The 17245-nt window shown below is 36.3% G+C and overlaps 4 protein-coding genes across 12 annotated transcripts in view; 2 read left to right on the top strand and 2 right to left on the bottom strand.

Annotated features, from left to right (window-relative positions):
- ciapin1 (cytokine induced apoptosis inhibitor 1) overlaps window positions 1-1315 on the bottom strand; it is a 4230-nt gene extending 2915 nt beyond the window's left edge. Inside the window, exon 1 of one of the 2 annotated variants that reach the window (XM_048158405.1) lies at window positions 1166-1315. The gene's annotated coding sequence lies outside the window, so the exon portion shown is untranslated. The remainder of the gene's footprint in view (window positions 1-1165) is intronic. The other variant, XM_048158406.1, reaches the window with a different exon arrangement.
- A 370-nt stretch (window positions 1316-1685) lies between these two features.
- On the top strand, window positions 1686-6809 carry coq9 (coenzyme Q9 homolog (S. cerevisiae)). The gene is made up of 9 exons (XM_048158404.1): window positions 1686-1843; window positions 2413-2614; window positions 2703-2838; window positions 2923-3065; window positions 4157-4241; window positions 4366-4470; window positions 4557-4712; window positions 4834-4887; window positions 6390-6809. The coding sequence occupies exons 1-9, from the start codon at window positions 1786-1788 to the stop codon at window positions 6423-6425; spliced, it is 975 nt and encodes a 324-aa protein (XP_048014361.1). The 5' UTR covers window positions 1686-1785; the 3' UTR covers window positions 6426-6809.
- A 176-nt stretch (window positions 6810-6985) lies between these two features.
- On the top strand, window positions 6986-12211 carry polr2c (RNA polymerase II subunit C). Of its 2 annotated transcripts, XM_048158408.1 has the most exons (9): window positions 6989-7241; window positions 8685-8734; window positions 8894-8962; window positions 9051-9103; window positions 9199-9327; window positions 9403-9454; window positions 9534-9702; window positions 11475-11549; window positions 11942-12211. In XM_048158408.1, the coding sequence occupies exons 1-9, from the start codon at window positions 7156-7158 to the stop codon at window positions 12084-12086; spliced, it is 828 nt and encodes a 275-aa protein (XP_048014365.1). In that variant the 5' UTR covers window positions 6989-7155; the 3' UTR covers window positions 12087-12211. The 2 variants fall into 2 exon arrangements, with proteins under 2 accessions (XP_048014364.1, XP_048014365.1); XM_048158407.1 differs by having other exon boundaries at window positions 6986-7241; window positions 9199-9454.
- Window positions 12212-12370: 159 nt separating this feature from the next.
- Window positions 12371-17245, bottom strand: part of shank2b (SH3 and multiple ankyrin repeat domains 2b) — a 133706-nt gene continuing 128831 nt past the window's right edge. For all 7 annotated transcript variants that reach the window (XM_048158396.1, XM_048158395.1, XM_048158397.1 and 4 more), the window contains one exon: window positions 12371-15816. In XM_048158396.1, coding sequence (XP_048014353.1) covers window positions 15279-15816 — 538 coding nt within the window. In that variant the 3' untranslated portion in view covers window positions 12371-15278. The remainder of the gene's footprint in view (window positions 15817-17245) is intronic.

The following is a 17245-nucleotide window of genomic DNA, read 5'->3' as shown; positions in this document are numbered from 1 at the left end:
GTTAAAATAATGTTAGGAGAATGTTAAAATAATGTTAAAGGAATGTTAATATAACGTTAGAATAATGTTAGAAGAATGTTAAAATAATGTTTAAGGAACGTTAAAATAACGTTAGGGGAATGTTAGAAGAATGTTAAAATAATGTTAGGGTAACGTTAAAATAATGTTAGGAGAATGTTAAAATAATGTTAAAGGAACGTTAATATAACGTTAGAATAATGTTAGAAGAATGTTAAAATAACGTTAAAGGAACGTTAAAATAACGTTAGGGGAATGTTAGAAGAATGTTAAAATAATGTTAGGAGAACATTCAAATAATGTTAGGAGAATGTTAAAATAATGTTAAAGGAACGCTAATATAACGTTAGGGGAATGTTAGAAGAATGTTAAAATAATGTCAGGAGAACATTCAAATAATGTTAGGGGAACGTTAGAATAATGTTAGAGGAATGTTAGAAGAATGTTAAAATAACGTTGGGGAATGTTAGAAGAATGTTAAAATAACGTTAGAGTAATGTTAAAATAATGTTAGGAGAACGTACAAATAATGTTAGGGGAACCTTAAAATTACGTTAGAATAATGATAGAATAATATTAGAATAATGATAGAATAACGCTAAAATAACGTTAGGAAAACAACAGAAGAATGTTAAAATAACGATAGAATAACGTCAGGGGAACGTTAGAAGAATGTTAAAATAACGTTAAGGGTACGTTAGAATAACGTTCTACAAACCAAAAACTAACGTTCTATTTCCGTTAAGAAAACTTATCTGGCTAACCAAAAACAAACCTTACAAACTAACGTTCTGGGAACCAAAAATTGTTAGCTGGGCCTGGGATATATATATATATGTATAATAAAATGCAGTGTTCCTGGCTCATAATCAGAAGGCTCAAATTGATGTTTTAAGTCTTATCTCCTTGTCCGATACTGGACGACACAAACCATTACAAACGATTATTTACAATAAGATCTGCTGCATAATCATGACGATGCAGTAACAACAACGTAAACACATTGTGCTTCAGAGACAGAGAGATCACCTTGTCAGTGTAACGACAGGGCTTTAACGTACCATCCAGTTTAACCAAATTATAGAAAACCCATCCACACAACAGAATGTTCACAAAGACAAGTATTTCTGAAAAATAAATATATCACCTGTCCAACCAGTTTATCGTGTCAAAAATGTTTTCCAACACCGGTCACGATGTTCGTCGCAGGTTGTTCTACGTAGGCGTCGCGCTGGGATGATGACATCTGGTGTTAGAATAAACGGGTAGAGCGGCGATCCATAAACTTTCTCTGAATGGTTAGTACAATGTATATTAAAAAGGGTTTTCATATCTGAACTCTATACTGTACGTTATCAATTTAATGGATAATACAATTCCGAAGTGTCATTATTAAGGTATTAATTATCGCCCAGTTGTCACGTGATATGTGTTGCTTTTCTCCGCGCTGACTACAGTGGGCCAATCATTGTCGTTTGAGGGTACCTAACAAGGCGTTTTTTTGTTAAACATTTACAAAAACTACTGAGGCGGATAGATATTTTTATATCATATTCTAATACATTTAAATAAATAGATTTTTAATTTGATGTGCTTCATATTATGCAAATACCGATAGTGCGACATAAATGTACTAAGATTTGAATGCGGCTCAACGGCGAATTGTCCTATTTGGGCCACCAAGCGCCCCTAGAGGAAAAGTGATTTTAGCAACAGCATTTGCTGTTATGTGAATTGCAATGCTAGTCCGCTTCGCTGTGGTTGGACATGGCGGCGCTGATTAGAGGACTGAGAGCTGGAAGGGCCTTGCGGGGTCTGGGCAGCGGTAAGCGGGGTAAAGTGAGAGGGCTTCGGGCATTAGCGTATGCTAGTCCACAATCTTTATTGTTTAAAAGGTGGACAGTAGTCACTCGTGACAGCTGCCTAGGGTGTATCATGAAAATAGTTCTGCTTGCTTCCAAGTAAGGCAAATGTAAGTCAGCTGAGCGACTAAGGTGACCATGAAGGACAGGATTGCGCGTTCAAACAAAAAGTGCATATGACAATCCATAACTTTTGAAGGTTGTGTGGCAAATGCCTATTGAAATAATGGTGAACATTAACTGAAATGTGTGCAATTGCATTACATAAAGATCAGCTTTTCCTAATGTTTTTCAAAAGTAAATGCTTTGCAAAGTAGCATGCTAAAATATTACCTTGTCTGAGACTTTTTTTTCTCTTTAACACCTATGAATCTGATCCATTGTATAATAAGGAAAAAAATGAAGGCTCAACAGTGCAAACTTTTTTTTATTGTTGCATTGCAATGCTTTTATTACTATAGAGCATGTTTTATGATCTAATTATGGAGTGTTTTGTTGCATGGTAATTATGTTATGTTATGCACTATTACAGTTGCATTTCAAGGCACTGTCAGTCCCCAGTGCAGCAATGTGAGACGTGGCTTCCATCGTGCCATCCTGTTACGACTGGCCAATGACTCTAAAAGTGACACATCTGTACCACCTCCATCCTACCATGAAGTCCACACAGCTGGAGAGGGCTCATCTTCTTCAGCACAGGCAGAATCTTCAGAAGATGGCCAGCCAAACACCAGGTTAAAGCCCCAATCCTCCAGACCTGATGAAATATAAGAATTGAATGCATGGATAATTTAATCTAACCTAGTCCATTTGGCCTCTCAGTTTTCAAGATCAGAGTGGAGAACATGGTGAAGACTATGAGACGGAAGAGCAGCTTCAAGCTCGCATCCTGACCGCGTCTTTGGAGTTTGTTCCGCAGCACGGCTGGACTGTGGAGGCCATCGCAGCTGGAGCAGAGGTTCGGTTCTTAGAGCAAAAGAAAACCTATTGAATGTAAATGTTATTAGACAATATAATGGTAATGATATGCTTTGTGATTCAGACTCTTGGCCTGTCATCAGCTTCCACTGGGATGTTCAACAATGGAGCCGGAGACTTGGTCCTGCATTTCGTCGCGCAGTGTAACGCTCAACTTGCCGAGACAATGGCAGAGCAACATAACCAGGTCCAGCTTGGCCAGGCAGAGTGAGTTTAATATTATTAATTATTTAAAATGCTAGTATACTTGAGAAACAAAATTAAGGTGGTACCACCCCTAAAAACAGCATTTTATATGTGACCCTGGATCACAAAACCAGTCATAAATTGCATGGGTATATTTGTAGCAATAGCCAACATGGGGTCAAAATTTTCGATTTTTCTTTTATGCCAAAAATCATTAGAATATTAAGTATCTTCCATGAAGATATTTTGTAAACTTCCTACCATAAATATATCAAAAATGTGTTTTTGTGAGTGGAAATGCATTGCTAAGGACTTCATTTGGACAACTTTAATGGTGATTTTCTCAATATTTTGATTTTTTTGCACCCTCAGATATCAGATTGTCAAATAGTTGTATCTCGGCCAAATATTTTCCTATCTTAACAAACCAGACATCAATGGAAAGATTATTTATTCAGCTTTCAGATGATTTATAAATCTCAATTTAAAAAAATTGACCCTTATGACTGGTTTTGTGGTCCAGGGTCACATATAGGGTTTTTTTAAATGGATTTTTTTAATGGATGAGAGACATGGATTTAATCGTGCCCTGTTACTACTCGCCAATGACTCTAAAGTGACTCAAATCTCCACTGCTGATTTTTTTATATTGAATTTTTTAGATATGCCTTTATATAGAAGTTTTTATGTAAAAATTATACATTTTACATTACATTATATTGTTGTGGATTTAGGTTTTTATGTACAGTTGTACATATTATATCTACATATATTACTGTGGATGATAATATCTGCTTTATTTATGTTTATTTTGGGTAAATGATATCAATTTTAAGATTATTAATGCTTTACATAAGATTTTATGTAAAAAATTTGTTACATATTACATTATATTATTGTGGACATTTTTTTATTTATGATTATTTTGGGTAAATTATAATATCACTAATTCAAACTGAGTTCAGTTGTTGTTGTTATTGAAATTACAGGGATTAATCATGCTTGAATGCTTATTATAATATATTATTATATTGTGGATAAATAATACAAATAATTGTTTAGTTGCTGTAATTAAAATCTACATGTATTTTTTATTTTATTTTTTATGTTAGATCAAAGAAAACGGCAGAGTTTCTGAGAGACGCAGTGGAAATGAGACTGCGGATGTTGACTCCTTATATTGACACGTGGCCTCAGGTATTCACTGCCTCATGCAGACTCCTCTCTCGAAACTTAAACTTCAAATGTTTAATCTTTAATAAGCAATGATTTATAAGAAATTCTGGAAGTAATTCTGTTTGTGTCTCTTCTGCCTTTACAGGCCATGAGCATCCTGCTACTGCCACACAACATCCCCGACAGCCTGAAGCACCTGTCCACGATGGTGGACGACATCTGGTACTACGCAGGCGATCGCTCGACAGACGTGAGTGGCTTCTCTGATCTCACTCGCTACCTTCCTCCTAGCTTTGTTCCGCTCATCCACCTGTATTTCTTCCGTGCACGTCTTAGGTGAACTGGTACACACGGCGGGCGGCACTGACAGGGATCTATAACACCACAGAGCTGGTGATGGTGCAGGACTCGTCTCCTGACTTTGAAGAGACATGGGCCTTCCTCGACAATCGCATAAAGGACGTAGTTAACATGGCGAACACGGCAAAACAGGTTAATGTGGTCTTGCTTTTCATAACTAATGAAATAAATGCCATTTTTGTGCTATTTCGCTCCCAAAATGTGATCAACAAATATTATTACTAATATACTGGGTAATTTTTGTTTGGCTTAGGTGCAAGCCACAGGAGAAGCCATGGTTCAGGGACTCATGGGAGCAGCAATTACGGTAATCAAACCATGCTAAAATGTTCATATAGAAAATTTTCATATAGAAATATATTAGCCTTAATACCAAGCCTCCTATTAAGATTGGTCTGTATTTCAGTGATTAAAGGGTTAGTTCACCCAAAAATGAAAATAATGCCATTAATTACTCACCATCATGTCGTTCTACACCTGTAAGACCTTCGTTCATCTTCAGAACACAAATTAAGATATTGTTGATGAAATCCGATGGCTCAGTGAGGCTTCCATTGAGAGCAAAGCCATTGAAACTCTCAAGAAACATAAAGGTACTAAAACATATTTAAAACCGTTCATGTGACATCAGTGGTTCTATCTTAATATTATAAAGCGATAAGAATACTTTTTGTGTGCCAAAAAAAACAAACAAAATAACGACTTTTCAACAATATCTATATGGGCTGAATTCAAAACACTGCTTCATGAAGCTTCTGAGCATTATGAATCTTTTGTTTCGAATCAGTGATTCGGATCTCCTATCAAACGGCTAAACTGCTGAAATCACGTGACTTTGCCGCTCCGATCCACTGATTTGATTCGTAAAGTTCTGAAACATTGTTTTGAAATCGGCCCATATATATTGTTCAAAAGTTGTTATTTTGTTTTTTTGGCGCACAAAAAGTTTTTTTGTCAAAAACAATGTATATATTATGACTTTATGAGACAATTTCAAAAATTACCCACCGCCATCGAGATTTCTTGTACTGTATTTGCAAAACTACTGCGCTGGTGAGCGTTGTAGTCGTTGTAGTCCAGAGCTGCGCTTGGAGTATTTACGACAGTGTGATTCACTGAAGGAACCTGTAGGGGGAGCTTCGCAAATTGTATTGAGTTCCGCTTTAAGATAGAACCACTGAAGTCATATAAACTGATTTAAATATGTCTTTAGTACCTTTATGGATCTTGAGAGTTTCAGTGGCTTTGCTCTCAATGGAAGCCTCACTGAGCCATCGGATTTAATCAAAAATATCTTAATTTGTGTTCTGAAGATGAATGAAGTTCTTACGGGTGTGGAATGACATGAGGGTGAGTAATAAATTACATTATTTTCATTTTTGCATGAACTAACCCTTTAAATGAAAAATAAACGTTTGCACGTTTTAGGGTATGTTTACACTATGCGTCTATAGACCGTTTTTAGTTAAAAACGGTATCATGTAAGTCTACCAAACACAAAAATTTAATATACAATTCTCTGAAATACTGTATTTTTTTTATTATTTAATGTTTATATTAATTATACATTTTTAATTAATAATAGTAAATGTTAAAAATTATGAATTTATACATATTAATATAGTATAAAATGCATATTAGTATAATAAATTAATAATTATTAAAAATTAATGAATACTTTGAATTTTAATTAGGTAAATATTTATTTTATACTCAAAATTAAATTTTAAAAATATTATTTAATAATATTATTAAATGTTTAATGCTAGAACATTACAGAATCACTGACACTTCCCTTCTCTCCTACAGCTGAAGAACCTAACAGGGATGAACCAGAGACGATGAATTTCTTCTGATGCTCCTGCCTTTGTTTTGTCTTGTTTTCTACTCTCTGACCCCTCGACCGTGCAGCATAAACGTATGACAGCTCACTCGCCCGCTCTAAACCAACAATGAAAGTGTTTGTGTTACGATACAGGGTCGATAATCACACCCTTAGCACTTTTAAATGGGTCAGCTGTGCCATATTTAATTCCTCTGTCTCTATCTTAACCCGGGCCCAGTGAGGAACCAGATTTCTTTCAGGCACTGCAGTCTGCTGTCACGTTCTCTGCATTTGTAAAAAGAAAAAATATCACTGTAAATTGTATTTGAGAGCACTATGTTCATACGGTTTGTGTCTCTCACTGGAGAGTCCCTCATTAAAAGAAATAAAGGGTATCCTATTTACTGAAGTGTCTCAATCTGTTATTTTTGATACAAAAATATTGTAAAATTAATAAATATTATGATATTTTGAGGTAATACTTAATTAGTTCGCGGAAAAACAATGTATTTTGTTCCAAGTCCACAAAAAGACTTTTATTCTAGGTTGACGCATGTCGATTAGTGTGTCTAACCGGAAATGGTACTACAGTGATCCGGATGCTAACAGAGCGAAGGCGGCCAGTGACCAATGTGCCGCTGCCGTTTGTTATTGTGCAGAAGAGGCGCTGGAGGCTGGAGTGAATGAACAGCAGACCGCACATACAGTTCATTTATTTATTATCGTCCTAATCTTGAGCTTAATTTCACTATGCCGTATGCCAACCAGCCCACAGTGAAAATCACGGAGCTGACGGACGAGAATGTGAAGTTTGTGATCGAGAACACGGATCTCGCGTGAGTGATTTGATCATTTAGCTTTTTAATCAAGTGTGTTGTATTAATGACATTGAAATATATGTTTATCACTAACAAAAATATGATATTTTTAAATGCCGCGGAGCAACATGTAAAAGCTATGGTACATGCGTCTGGCAAGAACCTTACCAAGTATCATGATATTACTGATTCCATCACTTTACCATGGTACCGCTACAGTACTTTTTACTGTGTGTGTGTGTATATATATATAATGACAAAACCATAAAGATAAAATATTTTATTTTTAGTTATTTTTAACTTTTTATTTAAAATTTTTATTAAGTACAATAGTTTTTTTTTTTTTTAATTGTCATGTTTAATGCTAGAAAATTACAACATCACTAAAAACAAGGTTTAAACTGTGTTTAGTTTGACCTGCTGAGGCTAATTATCAACATTTTATGTAGGTTAAAGGGTTAGTTCACCCAAAAATGAAAATTCTGTCATTAATTACTCACCCTCATGTCGTTCCACACCTGTAAGACTTATTGTTGAACCACTGTAGTCACATGAACTGTCTTAATGTTATGAAGCGACAAGAATACTCTTTGTGCGCCAAAAAAACCCCAAAATAACTACTATCTAGTGATGGGCGATTTCAAAACACTGCTTCGTGAAGCTTCGAAGCTTTACGAATCTTTTGCTTCGAATCAGTGGTTCAGAGCGTGAATCAAACTGCCAAAGTCACGTGAATTCAGTAAATGAGGCTTCGTTATGTCATAAGTGTATTGAAATGTTTTGAAATTTCAATGGTTCACCACTGGGGGGCGTGACTTTTGATACACGCTCCGAACCACTGATTCGAAACAAAAGATTCGTAAAGCTTCGAAGCTTCATGAAGCAGTGTTTTGAAATCGTCCATCACTAGATATTGTTGAATAAAGTAGTTATTTTGTTTTTTTTGGCGCACAAAAAGTATTCTCGTCACTTCATAACATTAAGGTTGAACCACTGTAGTCACATGAACTGTTTTAAATATAACTTTAGTAGATTTCTGGGAATCTGAAAGTGTTGCTGGCTATGCAGGTCTCACTGAGCCATCAGATTTTATAAAAATTATCTTAATTTGTGTTCTGAAGATGAACAAAGGTCTTACAGGTGTGGTACGACATGAGGGTGATGAAATGACAGAATTTTCATTTTTGGGTGAACAAACCATTTAAGTACCTTTTCACAGTTCAGAAAAACTTTGTCTATCACCAATGTTAGAAATTTGTCTTAGGATATAAGGCTCACACAATACAAATCAATACATATAGTACAACAATCAACATAAACACACAAATCATCATTATTAAAACAGACACCTTAAAAATTCAACTGGAAAAAAAAGGGACAGTTTCAGGTCCTGTTTTTTTACAATATTCATAGGAAGTCATTTTTTTAAAATATTGCTGTATTTTTGTTTTTCTTATTCAGAGTGGCGAACTCGATTCGTCGTGTGTTCATGTCAGAAGTTCCAACCATCGGTAAGGATCAAACCATCTCAGTCTTCTAGATTTTTTTATTTCCAGCCCTTCTGGATAGTTTTTATACAAATAAGTTGATGTAATAATGTGTTTACTTGATTTAATTATGCACTTTGTCTTTTAAATCTGTTAATCTGATGTAATGTGCTTGTTTGCCAGCTATCGATTGGGTTCAGATCGATGCCAACTCCTCTGTGCTCCATGATGAGTTTATCGCACACAGAGTGGGTGCGTATATTTAAAATCTCTCCAAATCTTTCATTGGTCTTATAATGCCAAGTATGATCTGTCAAGTTATCATGCTCATCTTTTATAGGGTTAATTCCACTCACAAGTGATGACATTGTTGACAAGATGCAGTACTCACGAGTAAGTATATTAAACGCATCTGCATGAATATGAATCATCACTTCAATTGTGGAGAAGTGGAACGTAACGTTTTGCTGTCTTCGGTTTCCCATCAGGACTGCACATGTGATGATTTCTGTCCGGAGTGTTCGGTTGAGCTCACGCTTGACGTGCGATGTACAGAAGATCAGACTCGACACGTGACCTCACGAGATCTCCTGTCCAATAACCCCCGAGTCATCCCTGTACGTATAGATTCTCCTCACAAACTCGGATGCAGACACTGTGTGTTTTCTGATGCGCTGTGTCTTGTTCTTCAGGTAACATCCAGAAGTCGAGACAACGATCCCAATGACTACGTAGAACAGGATGGTGGGTCAAATTCCTCTTTCTAATTTTCTGTATAAGCACTCAGATGTATTTGCGTTCATCATTTGGGGTTTTTCCACAGACATCCTGTTGGTGAAGCTGCGGAAGGGTCAGGAGCTGCGGCTCAGAGCATACGCTAAAAAGGGTTTTGGCAAGGAACACGCCAAATGGAATCCCACTGCAGGGGTGGCGTTTGAGTATGACCCAGACAATGCGCTGAGACACACGGTGTACCCGCTTCCACAGGAATGGTATGGTTCTTATGCAACCCTTCTTAAATCACTCACATATGCGACTAAATTTTCATTCGAGGCAACTAAATAATGCCATTGGCTAATAAATTGTTAGATTTCACTCGGCAGTGTTTGAGTTAGAGGCTAAGTATAAGTTAAGCACAGATATATTTTAATTTGTCTTGAACACGCAGCACTTAAGAGAGTTTTGCTCTCTTTCTTTAAAGCGAATTATTGAAATTCATCTCAATGGATGTGCGGCGTATTTGACGCACAGTAAACTGTAGTGTGAAGGTGCCCGACTCGCCATCACTTAGCTGAGAGAGCTCTGTGTTTCTCTCACACACGCAAAAAGAGAGAGAGCGAGAGAGTCATACATACCACGTAGAATTGACACGCTACATGTAATTGATATTCTTTTATGTGTTTTCCAGTCAAAACGGAGTTCGTTTGGAATTATTCCACTGCCGGTTTCTTTGGTGGTGGCCGGAACTAATGCGTAAACACTCACCTATTATCGTTCATATTTCAGCAAATCAGTTCTAGTGAATGCAGACAACATGATTAATATTCATTAACTCAGCAGTTCATCAGACCTTAGCATGTTTTATATTGTTATTATTAGTAGTAGTATTATCTTATCAGTATTATTGGTAGATTTTATATATATATATATATATATATATATATATATACAGTACTGTGCAAAAGTTTTAGGCACGTCAGTATTTTCACCCCCCAAAAAGGTTTTAAGCCAGTTATTTATATCTTTTGCTGTCAGTAGGAAATAACAGTTTACATTTTCAAACATTCATTTTGCCATTAATTGTAATAATTTGATCTCCCCATCTTCAAATCTGTCTGTGATTACATGAAGTAACAGATGAAACTGAGACAAACTAAAACTGTGGCCGTGTCTCCAAGACGCTTGAAGAAACCGACCTGCAAATCTATAGTACAGTGAGAAGTTTTAGGTACTTGTGTAAAAATGCTGTAAAGTGAGGATGCTTTCAAAAATAGATTTTATTTATCAATGAACTTCTATTAACTAAATCAAATCAATATTTGGTGTGACCACCCTTTGCGTTTAAAACAGCTTTTGTCCAGGTACACTTGCGCTTAATTTTTCAGCTTTGCAGGAAGGTTTCTTCAAGCGTCTTGGAGACACGGCCACAGTTCTTCTGGATTTAGTCTGTCTCAGTTTCATCTGTTTCTTCATGTAATCACAGACGGATTCGATGATGGTGAGATCAGATCACTGTGTGGAGCACCGGCTGTTGTCAGACTCCTTGTAAAATACAAAAATCTCACTGGATTATTAAAATTAATGGCAAAATTAATGTATAGAAATGTAAACTGATATTTCCTACTGACACACTACAGCAAAAGATATAAATAAGTGGCTTAAAACCATTTTTTGGGGGTGAAAATACTGATGTGCCTAAGACTTTTGCACAGTACTGTGTATATATATATATATATATATATATATATATATATATAAAATATATACCTGATGACACGTACATTTTTAAATGTGCCATCAGGTACATAAATGAACAAACTGAGAATATCTACCAGTTTTTGCATTTTTTTAATTAATAAATTATTTGTTAATTATATATAAAAAAAAAAAAAAAAAAAATATATATATATATATATATATATATATATATATATATATATATATATATATATATATATATATAATATTATAATTGTTTCTCCTTTTTTTTTTTTTTTTTTTTTAAGATGTCATGTATAATTCTGTACCTTTCCTCGATTGTCAGGCCTAAAAGTGAATATTCAGAAATTGAAGAGGATGGAGTTCAAGCTCTATATGATCCTAATGGCAAGCCAGAAAGGTAAGGGGGTTTAAACTCTTATCTTGCATAAGGATATTTACTTGGGAATTATTGTCCCTCTGTTGCACATATTTTAAAAGTGTGTTAAATTCAAAATGTTGACAATTTAATAATAAACAAAGACTAAATAACTGCAGTATTCTGTTTTATATTATGAGGAATTGTTTAAATGTGTTTGTTGCCTCAATTTTGTGATTTTATATTTATATAAATAAATATAAAGGCAACACATTTAAGAAATTCCTCATAATATACAAATAATTAGTTTTTATTCAAAATCATCTCTTCGTTATTTACAATTTAATTGACATTGTATATGCGTAATAATAGAGTTAATAATAAAAAAAAAAAGCATGACAACACAAATTAACAAAAAAAAATTTGTCAACTAGGTTCTATTACAACGTGGAGTCCTGTGGTTCACTTCGGCCGGAGACCATCGTCATGTCAGCTTTTGCTGTGCTTAAGAAGAAACTGAGTGATCTGCAGACACAGCTCAGCCATGAAATTCAAAGCGATGTGCTCACCATTAACTAAACTGCTAAAATACTGCTTTTTGGATCACACTTTTGGGGAAATATATTTTTTCAGTTGTTATTTGTTTCTTTGCATGAAACCTGTTATGATGGAGAACTCTATGAATAATAAACACATTAAAACATTGTGTCGTTTCATTCCATAAGTTGCAAATGTGAAGAAAAAAAAAACACTATGAACACCAGAGGGCAGGGTTTGTGTGAAAATATATGAAGAGGCCATTCTGTTCATGACTGAAACATGAAAAGACAGCGTGTATGGTCATGACAAAGCATAGAACAGCATGCTGATAATGGGAACATTTTATTTCAAGCAAAACAAGCCCTGAAATGGATGTAACAAAATTACATAAAGCCTCCCCGAGACAAACTATGTAAACAAAACACATGGCTACGTGAGACAGATTGACAACAGATTGTGCAATCATATTTATTCGTCCCGTAAATTTTGGTTGTTTCAAATACACAAGTATCGAGGGATTGCGAGGAAAGTGCAGTCACAAAAAACTTCTCTCTTTGATTTTAATCATGAATTCTAGTTTAGCACAAAATTACAGCAACATAGATCAAGTGAATGCATTCCTCACAAGAAGTGTGTGAGACAAATATGAAGAAACAACTCGTAGCCCAGCTCTAATTAGACAGGACTTCCTGCGTGTCTTCATATAAAATGCGTTTTCATTATCGGATTCTGTGCTGCCACTGTCATTTCTGCCAGAAATATAAAGTGTCTGTTTTCAGATATCGTAAGGTGTGAAGGTGCGGTCACATTAGCGATATTTCAACGAAATTTCGTGGGCAAAAAAGTCCATCCGTAGCGATGTGTGAAGCGTTGTGTTGGTAAACACGGCGAATGCGCGTGACCAACTCGAACAGGAACGAAAACTTTTGCGCCATTACGCGCGGATTTATATTGAAATTTCGCCGGCGAAATTTCGCGGAGTAACAGTAAATGTGACCGCATCCGTAAGTAGCCTAAATATGTGCTCGTTTTGTTTTTCGTCAAGTATACACACCACACAAATCTACATTTTAACTTCTTTCTTTAATTACATAGTCTAAAAGAAGCAGGTGACAGCCATTATCTCGTTATTTTTCATATCTTCTAATTCACTGAGACCTATGTATATGTAAATTTCATTTCATAATATTATATACTGTACTGTGGAATACTGGCAAAAAAAGACCAAACAGTGTTCTTTAAATTTGTGTATTGCTTCTTAACTGATACCACATAGATTTTTGGCACACCACATATCAGAGTTAAATGTCATAAAAATTTCATAAATATTTCTATAAATCTTTAAAATACTGTGCTGTTTCCTAAAATAAGATATATACTGTAGAGATGATAACTCTAACTCCTCTAAGGTCGAGAGATAAGCAAACATATATATAATTTATTTCTGAATCTCTTCACTGCATACTTTAAACGGTCATCATAACTTAATTCACAGCCATTCTCAAAATCTGTCGCCTTTCCCTCAGTTCTGTCGTTACCCACAGTGCTTTGAACTTAATACTGAAGGTGAAATGTGTAATGCTGGCTGTCCTTTCGTGTCTCTGTGATGTTATTAATCACAAATATGAGTATTATCTCCATTCTCATTCCATACCTGTGGGGTTTTATGGCGTTTAAAGTCCGATAAAATTGATGCATCTCTGAGAAACTTGTCTCTAACAACGGGAAAATCACAACTAAACCTTTAGATGATCTAGAGATGTTGTGGTGTGTCAAATTGTAACACGGATAGGCACACATTGCAGGTACATGTTTAAAATAATAACGTAATAAACAAATCATAACTTCTCCCAATTGTTGAGCAAAGCAAAAGGATTGCAGGACATAAAATGAAAAGGACAAGTTTTGGTTAAACAGGACAATGAGAATTTACACCTTGTGAACCCACTTAAAGTTTGTTGTAGATGGTTGTAGGTTTAGCTACAAAAAAAAAAAAAAAAAAATCTAATTTTAATAAAAATGAAAATAAATTTGTCGATATGAAGTCCTGTATCAGTTACAATTGACGACATTGATATGTATAGATTAAGGAGGTTTCCTGTAGTTTTGAGGACGTTTCTTTTTACCACCCAACAATCAAATGATTTAGCGAATTCTCATTACACTCAAGGAAAAAAAAGAAAAATAAATACATAAAAATAAATGATTGAAGAATTCACCTCATAAAGACATAACATACTGGCCCTTTCAAAATGATTGTGTCAGCATTCGACTCGAAGCTGTCAAATTTGACAAAAAAAATAATTGTCAGATTCTACTTTAATCTGGTTCAGTTCCATTCACCCATGAAATTAAACCTTGGTATTTCAGTTTACAGATCCTGCGAAGATCCATTATTCCAAATAAAAACCCACTGGAAATTAATACCGACTAGCAACAGCGCACCCTAGAGTCGATTGAAGGTACAAATAAAATGTTGGTGGGAATGCTGTAGACCTCCTTACTGCATGGAAGACACCTAATAGTAAACCACAATTCAGAAAGACCAAAGAGAATTGTTGATCATTCAGACAAACATCCAATGTTAGCATATTACAAGACTTCGAAGATTCAAGATGGTGGAGAGACCTGCTGCTTGCTACGGTTACGTTTATTCGCACGTAGGGAGATTTGAACTCTGTTTTCAAGTGACCACGGCCCTTCTAGGACTGTCAGTAAATGAACTGAGGGACATCTAAATGCCCGCCGATCACATCTCAGAGATTCATGTACCTCTTGGTCAGAGGTTTAGGAGGGAAAAAAAGCAAGATATTTATTTAATAGGCAGCTGATACATAGACAAAGGTTCCCTTTTTTCCTGAAGAAATATTCTCTGTAGAATTGTCTTAGCAAATATAGAAAATGGATCCCCAGCTCTGCTGGTTTCAGTGCATTCAAAGGAGGCCAAAGTCCTTAAAAGCCAAAGGATAGTCAGCTCATGTTTGTAGTTTCCATACAGTGTGTTGGCTTCAATGTCCTCTCTGGTGCCGGAGCTCTTGGAACGGAAACGCAGGGAACCGTTTGTGCTTACGCGGATATTTCGAATGCTTGAGTTTCTTCAGGATGTGTCAGTTCCTAAAATCCACCAAAAGCATGATAGGACAACAAAGTGTTCAAATTAGTGAACCAAAATAAGGGAAGAGGGAAAACGAAGCTTATGAACAAGATGCGTGGAGGACGTCTCGCCCAGTCTCATCTGTCCAAGAGGACTTTCAGCGCCCGCTCGATGTTCATTCTGTGACCCACGCGAGTCACACCCAAGTCGATCAGATCCTCCTTTTGCAGGTTGGGCAGGTGGCTGCCCTCGATATCGTTGTCCATGAAGGCATCCCTGTGCTCGCCCAGATTCAGGCTCTCAAGCCAGTCAGCCACGTCCTGCTTGCTCCACATGAGGACAGGTTTGGTGGCGAAGGGCTTGTTCGACGCTGCCTGGATGAGGGTGAGTGGGGAAGGGGAGCGGCTACGCCCCGTGCCTAGGCTGAGGGGCGGTGTGGGCAGGCCAAAGACATCCGTCATGGTGGGGGAAGTGGCCGAGGTTGGGAGGGAAGAGGCACAGCTGAGACCAGAGTCCGGCGGGGACATGATAGGGCTCGGGGTGTGGTGGTGGGGAGGCAGGCTCTCGGCCTGTCGGCACGGTGACGGGGCAGGCACGTTGGGGCCAGGCTGGGCAGTGAAGGTAACGGTGGTGTTCTGCTGTGTACCTGAGATGAGGGATACACCATCCTGATTTCTGCAAGAAGACAGAAGGATAAAGGTGAATATAAAGGAATATGTATTGAGATGTACTGAAACATATGAGACTTGAGGAAGAATGTAAAACTATATTCCTGCAAAGATGCTAAGGTGTTGAAAGTGATTGGCAGTTTGTTTGTTTTTTGAGCAAAATATGACTTGGACTTTATTTAAATACCAACGTGTATTTAAAGTATGTGTGTACTGTAGGTTGATTTAGCTTTAAGGAGGCAGTGAATGTGATGCTCTTTAGCAATGCAATGTCCTTGCCCAAGGTTTCTTCTTATACCCAAGGTAAGTTGGCCTACATTTGTTGAAGTTTTGAACTTTTACATTTGCATCTGATGTAGCAAAGCAAATAAAACCAAAGATAGACTCATGTAAAGAGTACATGAACTACTCTAAATTGATGCAATAAAAAATACATCAGTAACAATATACAGCGGCAAGTTACACGTCCATCTCATAGCTTAAGATTAAAAATACCTCAGCTCAATGATACAAATAACAAACATGCTAAACTTCCATACTAAAAAGATCTATTTCTATTCATAGTGAAAAAAAACAAAACATCTTTGCTCAGTGTGTGCTAAACATAGCGCTCTGCCTGGGCTACAAGAGCATTTTAGGGTCAGTTCTCTGGTCTGTAAATAACAACATCATTCAATAATGAATGAGACTTGGAACTTCATGTCAACGCCAAATCACTGCCTGTGAAATGCAGCAGCCATCGGCGTACACAACCTTTCCATACGCGCATCAAGTCAATTGCTGATGTTTTGCAAAATAAATGACACATAAGCTTCAAAACCTAATGAGCTTTCTCTGTAGGAATCATCAGTAAAAAAAAAAAAAAAAAAAAACTGAAGATGGCAGACGACACCAGAGAAATATTGATTAAAAATACTCTTCATACAATACTAAAAGGAACTGATCAAATTGTTTAATGTTTAAAAGCAGACAATTTTACCCAAAACTTGGAAGTTCTAAGTATATATATATATATATATATATATATATATATATATATATATATATGCTTATTAATGTATTGCAGCGTTCTTCTCGCATCACCTGCACTGAAATCAGTTGAGATTCGAAATTCCAAATGAGACACTTTTGAGGTTCCATTTCAGTTACGATGCAGCCATAAAAAAGCAGCCTATGTTGGCAGCAGGCAGGAAGGCAGCTCAATAGGTTTTCTGAAAATGGGAACTCCTTATAACCCTAAATGTTTGTTTTTTTAATGAAAAATAAAAGCTTTTAAGAGAGTAAGAGAATCTACAGATATCTTGAGGGAGCAGTTTGGGTGATGTGACAACTGAAAAGTAACAAATGGGCCATGCTGTAACAACACACACATACCTCCCCCTTCTGTGGTACGGTCTGTGTTCATCATCACACTGACGTTGTTCATCTCGTCCTCA

The sequence above is a fragment of the Megalobrama amblycephala genome, linkage group LG15 (assembly GCF_018812025.1).
Source record: "Megalobrama amblycephala isolate DHTTF-2021 linkage group LG15, ASM1881202v1, whole genome shotgun sequence".
In the NCBI taxonomy this organism is placed as follows: domain Eukaryota; kingdom Metazoa; phylum Chordata; class Actinopteri; order Cypriniformes; family Xenocyprididae; genus Megalobrama; species Megalobrama amblycephala.
The sequence above is the reverse complement of the archived record's forward strand: the minus strand, read 5'-3'. Positions and strand labels throughout refer to the sequence as shown.

Bases quoted from the DNA above. Each gene is read 5' to 3' on its own strand.
- coq9 (XM_048158404.1), top strand. From the start codon at position 1,786: ATGGCGGCGCTGATTAGAGGACTGAGAGCTGGAAGGGCCTTGCGGGGT. The intron at 4,713-4,833 runs GTTAATGTGGTC...TGTTTGGCTTAG, and splicing joins TGGCGAACACGGCAAAACAG to GTGCAAGCCACAGGAGAAGC. The intron at 4,888-6,389 runs GTAATCAAACCA...TCTCTCCTACAG, and splicing joins TCATGGGAGCAGCAATTACG to CTGAAGAACCTAACAGGGAT.
- polr2c (XM_048158407.1), top strand. From the start codon at position 7,156: ATGCCGTATGCCAACCAGCCCACAGTGAAAATCACGGAGCTGACGGAC. The intron at 7,242-8,684 runs GTGAGTGATTTG...TTTCTTATTCAG, and splicing joins ATCGAGAACACGGATCTCGC to AGTGGCGAACTCGATTCGTC. The intron at 9,104-9,198 runs GTAAGTATATTA...GTTTCCCATCAG, and splicing joins ACAAGATGCAGTACTCACGA to GACTGCACATGTGATGATTT.